The following is a 15,598-nucleotide window of genomic DNA, read 5'->3' as shown; positions in this document are numbered from 1 at the left end:
ATCCCGAAATGTTATCCCGAAACGCTATCCCAAAACGGTACCGGTACCGAAATATTTCGTTCCAGTGCCTTGACCGATACAGCGTCCGGTACGATATTCAAAACATTGTTATATCATATGGTTCTTGGAATTTGCTTATACTATATCATATTATTCTCTCAGCTCTACCTCTCAGCTCTCTCTATCTCAATTTTTCTGCGTGTCTCATTTTCTTTTTCTTTTTTGTACACCAATCATTGAAGAGCTAGGAAAATGCCACGATCGGTGGCATTTGGGTCAGATCTTAGATGATTGAATATTGCGACTTTGCCTAGTCGATGGTGGCTCCATAACCAAAGATCCTAGGTATGAGAGGGGCTTTGAAAATCAATGTGTTCTCGAAACTTCAACGGGGGAATTTATAGTTGCATATAATCGATTGGATCGGAAGAGGAAAGTCTGAGATGGTGAAGGAGACAGATTACCATGACGTGCTTGGAGTGAACCCCATAGCCACGGAGGCCGAAATCAAGAACGCTTATTACATAAAGGTGAATCTAATCTTCCAGGTTTCAAGTTTGATTATTTGTGACAAATTTGAGAAATGGTGATATCTTCGAGGAATTCTTTTAGGTTTGATTATTTGCGATAAGTTTTAGAAATTTACCTTCGAATGTTAGCAATCTCAATTTTTAGGGCATGCCTAAGAATTTATTGCCCTTTTCTTATGGTGTTCTAGCTAAAACTTCCCTGGCGGAATGATAGATCTATTAACATTTGACTTCTTTTGCAGCAAAGAGTTGACTTCCCTGCTACCGTCTTCCCCACTCCCTGTGTTTTTTTTTTTTTTTTTTCTTTTGGCTCTTTGTTTTCTTCTTTCTATCGCGTTTTTATTTGCCAGCTTTCTGATTACTTATTCATCAAATATACGTCTGCTGTATATTTGATTAATTGCTAAAGAATCTTTCATCAGGTTGGCCAAAACAATGAACGTAAATGATGCCGTTTAAATTTTATTTGTCCGGAAGATCATCCTAGCACAAGCTTTAATATGCATTCTTTCATTCATGATTGAGCTTTTTTCAACTTGACATGAATTTCAAGTAATCGAGACGTTCTATATAGTATATACAGTACTTTGTGGCTCGGATTTTACTCAAGTCGAAAATCGTATCATCCAATTAACCAGCCCGGCCCGGCTCTATTCTGGGTGGGTACGGGTATGAAACCCAAATATTCGCCAAGTTGGTAGTGTTAAAATGATCTACTTGTTCTCGAAATGCTTAAGCTTTTATATAACGTACCGGTTACATATATACAAAGTTAAGAGGATGGTACCTACCTAGCTATAGCTAACTTTGTAAATATATACTTTCGGTCATTTAATTACTTCCTTGAAATTGTTGGGCTCCTAGCTAGCTAGTTAGTTTTTGTGTGAACTAAAAAAAAATTAAATATTGCTTAAGTATGACTATTGTATTGCTTTGGCCTTTTATATAAAAGTTGGTCTAAGAGACCAAGACAATACAAAATACAACTCTAATAAGTATAAATTCTTTTTGCATTTAAAAATTTTAATATAATTTAATTATATTATAATTTCGGTTTAAAATTTTTATTTAGACAATAGGTTGGGCCTTGGGCGGGGGCGGTTTTGATCCCAATATCCCCTGGCCCTGAGGTGTGGGGTGGGGTGTGGGGCCGCATCATGCGTGTATCACTCCTAAATTAAATTAAACCAAGTTCGTGATTACAAGTTGGTAGGGCGCAGTATAATAATTTGTAGAAGAGTACGTCACTACAATAAAATTGACTAGGGATGCAATTATTTAGTGACGATCTAAAATTTGTCCTAAATTTCGTCCCAAAAAGTTGATAACTTTACAAAACCGTTCGACCGGATAAATATCCATTTGAACAATATTTTATATCATGAATTAAATCGTCACAAAAATATTTTTTTCGTTCAAACGAAAAAAAATGCGTTCAAACATAAAAATATTGGTGGGGAAGTAATTTATTATACCGGGGAAAGTTCAAAACCGTTCAAACGATAATTATTTTTGTTTGAAAGGAATATATTTGGTGGCAAAACTTGGCGAGAAGGTTTCTAAACCGTTCAAATGGAATATATTTAGTTCGAGCATATTCAATCACCACATTTATAGATTCGAATGTATAATATTAATCTCGGTATATAACTCAAAATATAAAAAATATATATCATATATACAAATTCATTAATTAATTTTATGTAATTAATTTAAAAATATTTTAATGATTTCTTTTATGTTAAAACACATTTTTAGTTAAATAAATATTATCAGCCATACACCACATAATATATATATCAATAATTGCTCCAAAAAAGGTAAAATATTTAATTTACAACTAAAGCAAATTATCAAGACACCATATATACTGTCCATAACTATAACAAAAAAAATAAAAATAAAAAATAGAAACTACTATGATGCGAGGTCTCTGCACACATTCTCGACTGCAGCTAATTATCTCTCTACTTGTGTCAGTCGAGTACTGAGCATGACCTGAGTTGCATTATTAGAATTAATCTCTATACGTAACTCAAAGACGCTAGCAGTAATTTCTGTATGCAACTCAGACATAGCAGTATGTACTGCATTGATCAACGTTGATGTGTGTATGTCGATCTCAACACGCAGTATGTCGGCCATCTCCTCGTGAGTAAATATGCGTGATGCCTCAGCCTGTGTAGATGTCTCACAACCCGATACTCCAGTATCTCCCTACTGTGCTCTCTCTGAATATCAGCCCTGTTAGGAACATGTCCGCGGAAACTAAATCACGAGTGTCCCGTGCTCCGTGATAGGGTAGTGCTGATGATCGGTCTCATCGGCTCCCGTGCACGCTCGGCAACTTCTAGCATGACCCCGAAATGTTTCAAAAATCGAGTGATCAAGATCCCAAACGGAAGTATATCTGTCGTAATGTACCAAGCATGTGATTGGATCCTTTCAAATATATACCCCACAAAGTCGATCAGAATGTCACGAGCGACCCGTATCATAAATCTCACTCGATCCATGACAATCTCGGGAGAGAAGCGTAGGACTGTCACAGAGCTAATGTGTAATGCATTTCGCAAGTATAAGTTGAGGTGTTACGAGCATTACAAAAAGTACGAGAATAAGGAAGATGCACGCCAGCATCCTTTTCAGGATGTCCGACCTGAAAAATGGAAAAAAAAAAATCTACGACATGTTTGAGACTCCATTATATAAGGTATATTAAATGAATTCTTTATATGTCATATTTGTAATTTTTACTTATTAACTTTTACAACTTCTATGCAGGAGTGAAGTTCTATAAACAAAACGAATAGATCGAAGTTGAAAATTCATCATCTTGTAGGCTTAAGATCTTTCTATCGCCTCTCTCAGAAATTGATAATGTACTCTCTTTTTTCTATATAGTTTGTTTTTAATATTGATTTTATATCTTAATAATGTCTTTTATAGAAAGAGTCAGACATCAATTATGATCTGACAAAATTATATGTTGCATCACATACTAATAGTAATGGAGAGTAGACTCATCCCGATACTCGTGAGAATTATGTAAGTATTATAATTTCTTTTAATTAAACATATTTAAATTATTGTGTCAATATTAATTTTATATGTTGTGTGTAGGATAAAATTGTTACCCTCCGTTCTAAAACTGCATCAGATCATAATTCATCAACAAGTGATGTTAAAATTTTTACACAAATTATAGGTCAATGTTCAGGATATTTGAGGGGTTTGGGTTGCTGTGTAATGTCTTCAAGCTCTTCATCAACGTCAAGCACTACTGTCATTGCGTTAGAGAATGTAAATTTTAGGATCGAAAAATTGATTGCAAAACAGCATGAGTTAGAGGCTCAACTGACGAAACAAGCAAACATGGAGATGCTCATAAAATAGCAAAAAGATCAACAAAGAGAGATGCAACTCCAAATGCAAGAACAACAAAGACAAATGCAGCTTCAAATGCAAATGTTTATGCAACAATTCAGGCCTCAAACAATTAGCTTTCGTTAGAAGTGTTTTTACATATTGAACAATTATATATTATGTACTAATAATTTTATTAGTATTTTATTTATTTAAATTAGTTTAGTTTTATTTGTATTGAACAATTTGTAATGTATTTTTGAAATATAAATATCTATTTGGTTTTAAATTAGTATTGTCCAAGAAAATAATAACCGTTCGAACTCTCATCAAACGTTCGAACATATATAAATCAGACACAACCGTTCGAACATCACATGTTAATATTCGAACGGTAAAAAAGTTGCGCACCGTTCCAACAGGCAATTCACTATTTACGTTCGATCATCAATTTTTTTTGTTCGAACATTTCTTCATGTGTATTTAGTCGAACGAACTGATATCGATCGACCGGCCATGAAGTATCTGTTCGAAGTTCGAATAGTCCCTCTTTGTTCGAATATTATTTACGTCGTTCGAACGACTTTTCGAGGTGAATTTAAATCATCCAAGAAAAAAAAATCGTTCGAATGCGATTAAACAGTCCAGCTCAATTTCGTCCTAAAATATCTTTTGGGACAGTTTTATTGAGATGACCTTGGGACATTTTTTTTCGCCTCAAAAAATATTTTAGGACGAAATACCAGTCTTTTGGAATGAAATTTTTCATTCCAAAAGACTTTATTTGTTGTTGTGCGTACTACTGCAGGACAATTATATATATGTTTTGCAATGATCGATAGGAATATTGCAATTAATTAATTTGGCTCAGTATTTAATTAGATATTATAATATTCATGTCAGCTTGTATAATCTGGAAAACTTCTTGTATTAATTCTTGTTCGTGTAATATTACTGCCAAAGGTCTCGACTTTTACTCAAAATTACCACAGAATTAATTAGAAGAATGTTATGTATCAGTCATTTTTTATTTTTATACTACCACACATATAGTTTTTGCATAAAATGTAGAAGTGTTTTTCATAAAATGTAGAGTGTTTCATAAAATGTAGAGTGTAGAGTGGTGATAGTGGTAATTATAATTTAAGAGAAGTACTTTAATTTTAGCCTAATTTCAATTCAATGGAGACTATAGTACTTAAGAAAATCCATTCGGGAAACTTAAGATTTCCGCCATTCTTTAGCTAGCTAGCTAGCTGTATAGATGCAGTGATGCACCTCACGCACGCACAAACGAGTACAAGCTAGCATAGCAATCGGTACACGTACGCACGCCCATGTCTTTAAAAGCACTGCTTCGTTTCCATTGCAATAATTCTTCTAGCTCTATCTGATCTCAGCTTTCTGATCATCACTCGCCCATCAATCATGTGGAATTACATATATCTTATATTCACCAATTTGAAATGGGCATGCAACTGCTTGCTTTACCGTGCTTTCTCCAAGCAGCCTAATTATAACGCGCAGCAGCTTGAAGTACCGTGGCCAGAGATTGGTGATCGTCATGATCATCGTCAAGAACTAAGCATAGAACGATACGAGCACAAGCCTGGCAGAGGAGGTTGTACCCAAGTGCAATGCTGTGTGTGTCTGTGCACGATGGAAGATGGAGACGAGATTAGAGTGCTGAGATGTGAGCATATCTTTCACAGAGTTTGCTTAGACAGATGGGTTGGACGCAAGAACTATGTTAATCCAACCTGCCCCATATGCCGCGATTCTTTAGCTCCGGCGAGAATAATTAATGAGCTGCAGGCCGGAGTGGAAGTTCTTTATTTTAATTTCTATTCCAACAGATCCGACAATCGTGAGAGATGGTGGCTACGTTAGTAAATGATCATTATGTTTATGCGCAAACCCATGCATGCATGCATGCATATATATATATATGCAGGCCGTAGTGGAAGTTCTTTATTTTAATTTCTATTCCAACAGATCCAACAATCGTGAGAGATGGTGGCTACGTTAGTAAATGATCATAATTATGTTTATGCGCAAGCCCATGCATGCATGCATGCATATATATATATATATATATATGCAGTATATATATAATACATATAATATATATCATAATACATATAATATATATCAATGATGCCGAAATTCCTCAATTTTATTTGGTTCTTGATCTTTTGTAATGCCCAAGTTGTTAAGCAGGAAAATGAGGAACGAACTTATTATAATGGTTCTAATTCTATATATATATATATATATATATATATATATTTGGTTAAGTTTCTTAATATATATTGGTCATTCCTTGCAAATATTGTAGGACTACTGATTCTAGTTAATTAGCTTATATATATATGGCCGTCAGTCATCTGTTTGCAGGGGGCCTTGCTATTATATTACTTGGACCAGCTAGCTAGCTAGCTTCGGGCAGGATGATATAACTGATCTGCATGTATATATTCACATCTCTCTCTCTCTCTATCTCTCATCCTGCCCGAAGCTATATAACTGATCTGCATGTATATATTCCTATTCCTATACATTGCTGTCCCGGACCTTTCATGCTCTTGTTTGTTCATGGGTATATACCTTGCCACATAGCTAGTTATAATATTTAGTGCTATTCTTGAAATCGGAAAATAAGAATTTTTTTTTTTTCTCTTAACAAATCGATCATATCGATCGATTCATATATGGCTCGATCATAATCATTTCCATTGCAAAAAGAAAAAAATTATAAATATTCAACTCCTAGTACTGTTTGTCGATCATTCTAGATGGAATGAAGATATGCGCTTTAAGACATCACTTCTATATCAGGACATATGCATATAGTACTATATTAATAAAAAAAAATTAGACACTCACACCTTGCACACCACTTAAAAAGTATATGATTTTACTTTTTTACCATCATATTTCATATTTCAATTCAATATGAAATATGAGGATAAAAAAATAAAATCACATATTTTTAAGTGGTGTGTAGGAGTGTGAGGCTTCTGTGTAGCACATCTCATTATAATATACTTCTACCAAATAATCAAGAAAATAAAAAGAAAACAATAATCATAAGATTAGTGAAGTAAACAATTAAATATAATATTTAAGATGAATATATTTGTTAAAAAAAAAAATTGACATAGTAATAACCAAAAATGTCAATTTTTTTCCTTTTTCTTTTTTTCTCAACCACAATTAATTAATTACAATATCATACTTTGGTCGGTGTTTATTATGTCAGCTTTTATTATATATATATCGTACTTCATCATGTCATACATATTCGAGTCGATAAAAAGTAGACTAGTTAGAGGGAGCTGGGACCTTGCATATTGCAAGCATATATGGTCCCTTCAAACAGTACTTATATATACTATTTCATTAATATGATGTGTATGTATGGATCAAGGGAGATTCCAATATGCATGGTCCCTTCAAAAGTTTGAATACCATTTGAAAGAAATTACTCATGTTGTTTAGAAGCTTGATTGATAATTTACAATCATCGCCAGTCGAATGGAAAAAAAATCATTATAAGAAAACTACTTATTTGCAGTCAATTAATTCCAGCGAAATTATTATTTATAACTAAAATTAGTCTGTTTTGATTACAAATAGTCTTTTCGTCACAAACAAATGATCACAAATATCTGTTTTTCTTGTAATGTTAATGGCAAGATATATAGTCAAGCCACACTAGCTAGCTATAGGATGATTAGCTCGCAGCATCTCCAGCTAGCTTATTAATTAAACCCTCAATCTTCTTAATGCATATAGTAATAGTAATAATATAACTCAAACATTATCGTCAGCAGACTTGGACTTTGAGATCATGCAAATTAAGAATATATAGTACTTTCTGAGGGGTTGAAATCAAAGAAAAAAGGAATTATTTAATTTTGAGCCCTTTGAAAATACCAATATTGCATATATGGACCTAAAAGAACCATAAGTGGAATGGGCCATGGCCACCATAAAATGCGATAGTGGGTGAGAGGAATGTGGATCCAAGCCCCATGCCATGGGCTGCGTGACTCAGACACATATCAGAAAGGAAAGGAAAAAATAGAAGAAAAAAATATATAGCTGCATATATATTCCTCAACCAAGTAGAAATAATTACAACAACCAAGTAGAAATAATTTCATTTGGGAAGAACATGCATGCTGAAGCAAGTTACAAGTTACAAGTACCATTTATTCTGTTTTACAGTACTAATTAATAGTTGGGGTTAAATTATTTCAAAGAAAAAAAGATTAGATCATCAATCTTCGTTCTTCCTTATAGATCACAGATTAGTCACTAGGATTCAATTCGAACCTGATCACTCCGATCAAAACTTTTGAAAATTGATCTGATCCGTTAGTCTCATCATGACATATTGTTATATATTTATATATATATATATATATTAAAAAAATCAAAATAAGGAATCTTTTTCCTTTATTTTCATAATCATAATAAGGAGAATGAGGAAAAAAACGAAAAAAAAAAGAAGAGAAGACAACATTGGGCGCGCAACACCAAAACCATTAGTGAGAGACTTGATAGGGTTTTGGTTAGTTTGCAGTGGTGGGGTAGGTTTCCAAATGCTTCTGTTACACATAGATTGATGGCTTATTCTGACAATGTTCCAATTTGGGTTAACACTGAGGGAGAGGGGGGCCATATTCGACCTAAAAACAATTTAAGTTTGAAGAAATGTGGGTGGGGGAGCAAGCTTGTGAGGATATTATCAACAAGACAACTTGGAGGAAGGGGGTGAACAGAAATAGCATGGTTGAGGTTATGGGTTTGGTAAAAGATTGTAGGGCCCAACTGGATAGTTGGGAAAGACATTGTTTTGGCAATGTACAAAAGCAGTTAAATAGGGCAAGACAAAATATGGAGTTGTTGCATGTAAATGATCTAGTAGGAGAATAGAAAACATATCACGATAAGGCTCGAGAGGAAGTGCAAAAATGGATGGAAAGTGATGAGGTTTTGTGGAGGCAAAGGTTAAAGGCATTGTGGTTAAAAGAAGGTGAAAAAAATTCAAAGTATTTTCATATGAAGGCTTCTCAGAGGAGGAAAAATAATAGTCTACTCAAGATAAAGGATGATGAAGGGATTTGGCAGTTTGGCGAGCAGAGAGACAGGGTTATTTTAAGTTATTTTGAGGGTATTTTTAAGAGTTCAAACCCAAGTGGTTCTACTGATTTTCTGGACTCGCTTGCTGGAAGAGTTACAACTTCTATGAATGAGGACCTAAGTAAAACTTATACAGAAGCAGAAGTTGTGGGTGTTTTGTCAAAGATGAATCCATCAAAAGCTTTGGGCCCTGATGGGATGTCCGCAGTATTTTTTCAGAAATACTAACATGTGGTGGGCAATTATGTAATTGAAGTAGTGCAAGCTCTTAATACATGTGAATTTCCTTCATCTCTTAATCATACACATATCACCCTTATTCCCAAGAAAAAATATCCTACTACAGTTGCTAATTATAGGCCCATTAATTTGTGTAATGTGGCCAATAAATTGATTGCTAAGGTCATTTCTAATAGATTGAAAGCTGTGTTGCCTTGTATTATTGGGGAGAGTCAAAGTGTTTTTGTTCCTGGCCGCTTAATAATTGACAATGTTCTTATAGCTTATGAGTTGGTGCATTTTTTAAAACATAAGAAAAGGGGAAAATAAGGGTATATGTCATTAAAGTTGAATATGAGTAAGACCTATGATTGAGTTAAATGGAGTTTTCTCAATAAAGTGATGCAAGTGATGGGGCTTCAGCATGTTTTTATTAAATTGGTTATGTATTGTGTGAAAATTGTCTCATTTTCTGTGTTAGTCAATGGAGAGCCAAAAGTGCCATTCACTCCTAGTAGGGGTTTGAGACAAGGGGATTCTTTTGTCCCCTTATCCTTTTCTTCTATGTACTGAAGGGCTCACAACTTTGTTAAAAGTAGCAGGTATAAGGAAAGAAATCTCTGGGCTTAAAATCTGTAGAGGTGCTCCTAACATTAAGCATTTACTTTTTGCATATAATAGTGTTAGTTTTTGTAAGGCTGAGATTGAAGAAACTAGGAAAGTACAAGTTGTTTTAGATACTTATGAGTGTTTCAGGTTAGAAGATTATTAATGAAAAAACATCTATGGTGTTTAGTAGCAATGTTGGAAGGGATGTTAGGGAGGAGATTCGATTGTTATGGGGTAACATCGAAATTCAGCAATATGAGAGGTATCTTGGGTTGCCACCAATAGTTGGTAGATCAAAATCTAGGGCCTTTCAGTCGATTAAGCAAAGGGTATGGCAAAAGTTTCAAAGTTGGAAGGAAAAATTGTTGTCTTAAGGGGGCGATGAGATTTTATTGAAAGCTGTTGCTTTATCTATTTCATCTTATTCCATGAGTTGTTTTCTTTTGCCTGTTACTCTCTACTCATAATTAGAGGGATTGATGTCCAAGTTTTGTTGGGGGCAAAAAACTGATGAAAGAATGATTCATTGGGTTAGTTGGAGTAATATGTGTGAGGGAAAATCTAGAGGGGGAATGGGTTTCAAGGATTTTAGAACCTTCGATTTTGCACTTCTTGCAAAGCAGGGTTGGATGTTGATGCAGAATGATAGTTCAGTACTTCATAAACTTCTTAAGGCTAGGTATTTCTCCAAGTCTAGTTTTATGGAAGCTAGTTTAGGCAATTTCCCATCATATACTTGAAGGAGTAATTGAGAGGCTAAGAAATGGTTGAGGGAATGGTGTAGATGGACGATTGGAGATGGAAAATTTGCACATTTGTGGACTGAGTAGTGGGTTCCACGGCATAAATCTTTAGATCAAGAACATGGTTTGCAAGCACAAAACTAAGAGGATTTTGTGGCTTCCATTATAGATGAGGAAACAAGGTGGTGGAATCTTGAAAAGATTATATCTCTCTTCAATCCAAGGATAGTGGCAGATATTATGAAAGTGATGATTTTTCCAGTAGAAACAGCAGATAAATGGATTTGGAGTCATGAAAGAAGTGGACAGTTTTCAGTTAAAAGTTGTTACAGATTCATTTTTTCTTAGAAAAGGCCTTGCTTAGTAGAATCTTCTTCTATGGTTAGGCAGCAAAGGTTATGGAAGGCTTTGTGAAAGATGTAAATTCCTAATAAAATAAAAGTGTTTGCTTGGCGTGCTTGCAAATAAGGTCTTCCTTCCAAGGACAATTTGTTAAAGAAGCAGGTGATTGCGGATGCACATTGCATCTTTTGATTGCATCCAGAAGAAGATCTTCATCATGCTATTTTCAGTTGCAGTCAGATTCGAGTTTTATGGCAACAGTTTCTCCCTTCTTTGGCTTGTAATACTTGTCTTAAGGTCTTTGATCTTGCTATGCAACTTGTTGAGGGTAAGGTTTCTCACAACTTGGGTTTATTTTTCTGTTTGGCATGGGGCTTCCACTATAGAAGAAATAAAATAGAATTTGACAAGATCAAGTTGAATCTTAGACATGTGACAAATCATGCATTGGGCCATATGCACAGTTATAAAGAAGTGAAAGTTAAACCTCATGTACAGGTTAAACATCATCTCAGTTGGAAACAACCTCCAGTGGATGTGCTTAAGCTGAACACAGATGGGACTATGTTTGCTGATCTTCATTAGGCAGGAGTAGGTATCATTCTTAGAGATGCCTCAGGTAAGGTGGTTATGGCTGCAAGTAAAATTGAACATGAATTCGAGGATCCAGAGGCTATTGAATTGCTGGTAGTATTTCATGGTCTTCAATTGTGTTCCACTTTGGGAATTTCGATTCTTATTGTTGAAAGTGACCGTTTGTTATTAGTACAATCTCTGCAGCAAAATAATATGGTCGACTCGAATCTTGGTGCGTTGTTTAAAGAAGTTCAGAGACTTAAGGGTTGTTTTGACACTTGTTTTATCACTCATGTGCACAAGGAGGGAAATATGGCAGCGCATCAGCTTGCTCGCAACACTTGGAGGGTTGATAGTATAGAAATGTGATGGAATTGTATTTCAAACTTTTTTTTCTCAAGCTATATGGTTTGATAAATGTCTGTAATTATTATCTTGAATAAAGATAGTTGTTTTTTATTAAAAAAAAAATCAAAATTATTTGAAGAATAAAATCTGAAAATTTGCTTTTTTTTTTTTATATATATTTTTACTCACTTTATTTTTTTTATTGTACCACTTTAGTTGATGGTATTCTTAAGAATCTAAATTCAATTATTTATTTTAACCTAAAAATATTCAACCCTCCTAAACTTATAATCATGTCTTCGCCTGTGTCTTCAAGATTTGTGGATTGCTCTACCCAAAACGTGGGCTCACACGCATGCAGTGTGGACTGGGATCAGGGATGTCTTGCCTCGTCAACTCAGCACCAAAAAATTGACCTACCTACCTAGCATTAGTGCACCTCAATTATGCAAACGTACAAGGTTGTGTGCTTTGGAAATCATTTGCTGATATGAATATTGCCACCACCGACACCTCCCAACACAGCGTAAACGATAAAGATAAAAAAGTACAGAAATAAAAATATAAAAATAAAAATATATCACAAGAACCAAAGTAATTGACTTTTACGTACGTACCACATTTTTTCCCACGACTAGTCATGAACCATTGAGGTTCACGGGTTGCCTAAGATCATGAAATTATTCGCAAACTTGGCCCGCCAACTTTAAACTTGAACCCAAGAAAAGGCAGTAGGTTGAGTTAAATTTAGATGATTTGAATTTTTTGTAAATAGTAATGAATTGAAATAATAGAATAAGTTTTATAGAGTCTATTTAAGATAAATTTAAATGTGTTTATATGTTAAGATGAGTTTAAATATATTTATAATAAATTGAAAAAAGTTATAGATCTCAATTATAAAGAAGTATTGAGTTGAAAAAAATTGTACGTCTCACGTATAAAAAAATTTTAAGTTTAGATGAGTTTAGTGATTTAAAAGTTTGATATTTAAATATCAGATTCAATTTAAAATTAGACTGAACTGAGAGTACCACTAATAAATTAAATAATTATAATTAGTTTCCCAATTGGCCCTCCCTCCCATCACAAAAAGGAAAAAATCAGAGGGGAATATAGTATGGGTCCTTTTTGGTTCTTTAGCTAATAAGCCCACTTTTAAAACTAATCATATTATCTTAACTTAAATGGTGGTGATCAGATCAGGGGTGACCCACCTAAGAGACAAGTTGGAGATTTTATTATCACCGCCAAACTCAGGAGGGCTATAAAAAGATAACTATAAAAATAGGTATTAGGGAATAAGTTTTGTAATAAAAACAAGAAAAGGAAAAGCAAACAAATCACACTAATAATTTATAATATCAAACAGTCCCTACAAAGACGGAACCAGCATGATAGTACAAAATAACAGTCCCTATTATTAATTTTTTAATCATAATTCATTAAATATTTACAATTATTAAAGATTTTTGCAAAGACAATAATAAATATAATATATCAGCTCGTGTAATAATACAACCTAATAGGGTCCTTTGAATTTTATTTATTTATAGTGAAATGATCAAGATATTTTATATTTTTATACAGATATACTATGCTAGCAATTTCATTTAAAAATGAAGAGAATCTTTGTCTATGTTGTAATAAAATCCTATTCATTCATTTAACCTGAATCAGAGAAGATATTAATTATCCTATTCATATTTTAAATTTTTATATGAATAATATTCATTTTACGTCCATATTTTTATATAGATCACGTCTCTAACTTTCATGTTTGAGCAGAAAGAAACAATTTCAACAAAGAAAAAAAAAAAAAGGATTTTTGAACATAAATGGGAATGCTCGGTTGAATACAGAAATACTCTTAATATATCTCATCTCATCTCATTTTATCTTATTATTATAACTTTCTTAAAATTTCATACAAAATATAATAAATAATTCAAATTTTTTAAATTTTAAAATAATATTAATATTAAAAAATAATATTCTAATAATATTTTTTTTAACTCATCTAAAACTATCTCATTTCATCTTATATTACTATCTAAATGAGCTGTAAAATGTTAATCCAAAACAGCAGATAAGAAAGAGCAAACTTTTAGACCCTTGTTACACGTTACAAAACTTTAGGTCTCATTTATTTTTAAAAAACATCTTATCTCATCTAATCAGTATAATTTTCTTAACTTCTAATACAAAATAAAATAAATAATTCAATTTTTTCAAATTTTAAAATAAAAATAATATTAAAAAATATATTTTCATAATATTTTATTCAATTTTTTAATTTTAATCTCATTTCATCGCATATTATCTCTAAAAACAAACGAACCTTAATACATTATTCAGATTCCAGAAAACGATTGTGAAAGGAATTAAAGATATAGATAGAGCAAGCGCTGACAATTTGAATTGCAGGGCATTTACGTTTCGTAGTTTCCTTGCTAGTTGCTATTACCAATAATATATTTAAATCTTGAATTGAATTGACCACTTATAGCTTACGAAAAAGGAAGCAAAATGAAACAGATTGTTTTCTTATGAATATTTTCAACTTTTTAATAAATGATGCGAGAGTGATTTGTAGCAACTTTATCTCACTGTTTATATTGGAATAGAGAATCAGAGATTGTACTGTTTCTTTTGGTCCCATCCTTGATTTGAGACCCCACAATCTATCTCCGTGTTGAACTTGTACCGTCCCTTATGCATGCAGGAGAGGGACAGAGAGAGGTTTTGAAGGCTGAAGATTGACCGCGAATTAAAGGAAAGAAAAATGCGGTTAGGAATTCAATAGCTGAAGAAATAATAGAGTTGTGACATTCTGGAAAGAAAGGTGAGGTTTTTGGTGTTTCTTCGTCTTTCTAGACAATTCAAACGGAACGGAAGTTGCTACATTTGCTCCCTTAATTTTCGTTATTTCGTGTGTTCATGGATAAACTTTAGGTGTAGGTATAATCATTTTTTTCTTCTTCTTCTCTCTCTCTCTTTTTAAGTTAAATCAGTTCATTACGATCATTTTTTATAGAATATCGTTAACTTTTTTGAGTTCATTGATCTACTTGACGATCTGGATTTTGCTTTTGGAAGTAATAGGCCGTCTGGGTTTGCTTTTAGAAGTGATTGGTAATCGGACTTATGCTCAAAACCTAGCCAGACTGTTAGGTTTTGCTGTAGACGAGGTTTATGAACTGAGAGTGGAGAGTGCGTGGCCTTTGGGGTCTGGTTGGTAAAAGTTTGGTGATTTGAAAATTTCTTCAAGTTATGAAACTCGGGTTTGGCGTAAGATTGGAAATTAATCGCTGAGGTTGGATTAAAGTTTAGCTTTTGAGTGAGAATTGAGTGGATTTTGTGAATTCATGAACGATTTCGATATACGAAAGATTTAGATGGCAAGCACGGCGCCATCTCCGGATTCATCTCCCTCTACCGTGCCACCACCTTCGACCACTATATCTCCTTCAACCAGTTCTCCACCGCCCCCCACCACTTCGTCACCACCTTCGACCACTATATCTCCTTCAACCAGTTCTCCACCGCCCCCCACCACTTTGTCACCACCACAATCATCCTCCAGCACTAGTCCACCCCCACAAACTGCTTCTCCTCCAGTCCCCTCTACAACTTCCCCACCTTCTCAGACCGGTGCTGATCCACCGGACCCTAACCCTTCAACTTCACCCCCTCCGCCCACAGCACCACCCC

The 15,598-nt window shown here is 33.9% G+C and overlaps 1 protein-coding gene across 1 annotated transcript in view; it reads left to right on the top strand.

Moving 5' to 3' along the window:
* The first annotated feature begins 14,555 nt into the window (after nucleotides 1-14,555).
* The window catches only part of LOC109004337 (proline-rich receptor-like protein kinase PERK9), a 7,285-nt gene continuing 6,242 nt past the window's right edge, over nucleotides 14,556-15,598 (top strand). Inside the window, exon 1 of the mRNA XM_035684300.1 lies at nucleotides 14,556-15,594. Within this exon, the coding sequence (XP_035540193.1) occupies nucleotides 15,283-15,594 (312 nt within the window). The 5' untranslated portion in view covers nucleotides 14,556-15,282. The remainder of the gene's footprint in view (nucleotides 15,595-15,598) is intronic.

This window comes from Juglans regia, chromosome 13 (genome assembly GCF_001411555.2).
Source record: "Juglans regia cultivar Chandler chromosome 13, Walnut 2.0, whole genome shotgun sequence".
Taxonomy (NCBI): Eukaryota; Viridiplantae; Streptophyta; class Magnoliopsida; order Fagales; family Juglandaceae; genus Juglans; species Juglans regia.
Note: the sequence above shows the minus strand (reverse complement) of the source record. Positions and strands in the feature narration are given on the sequence as shown.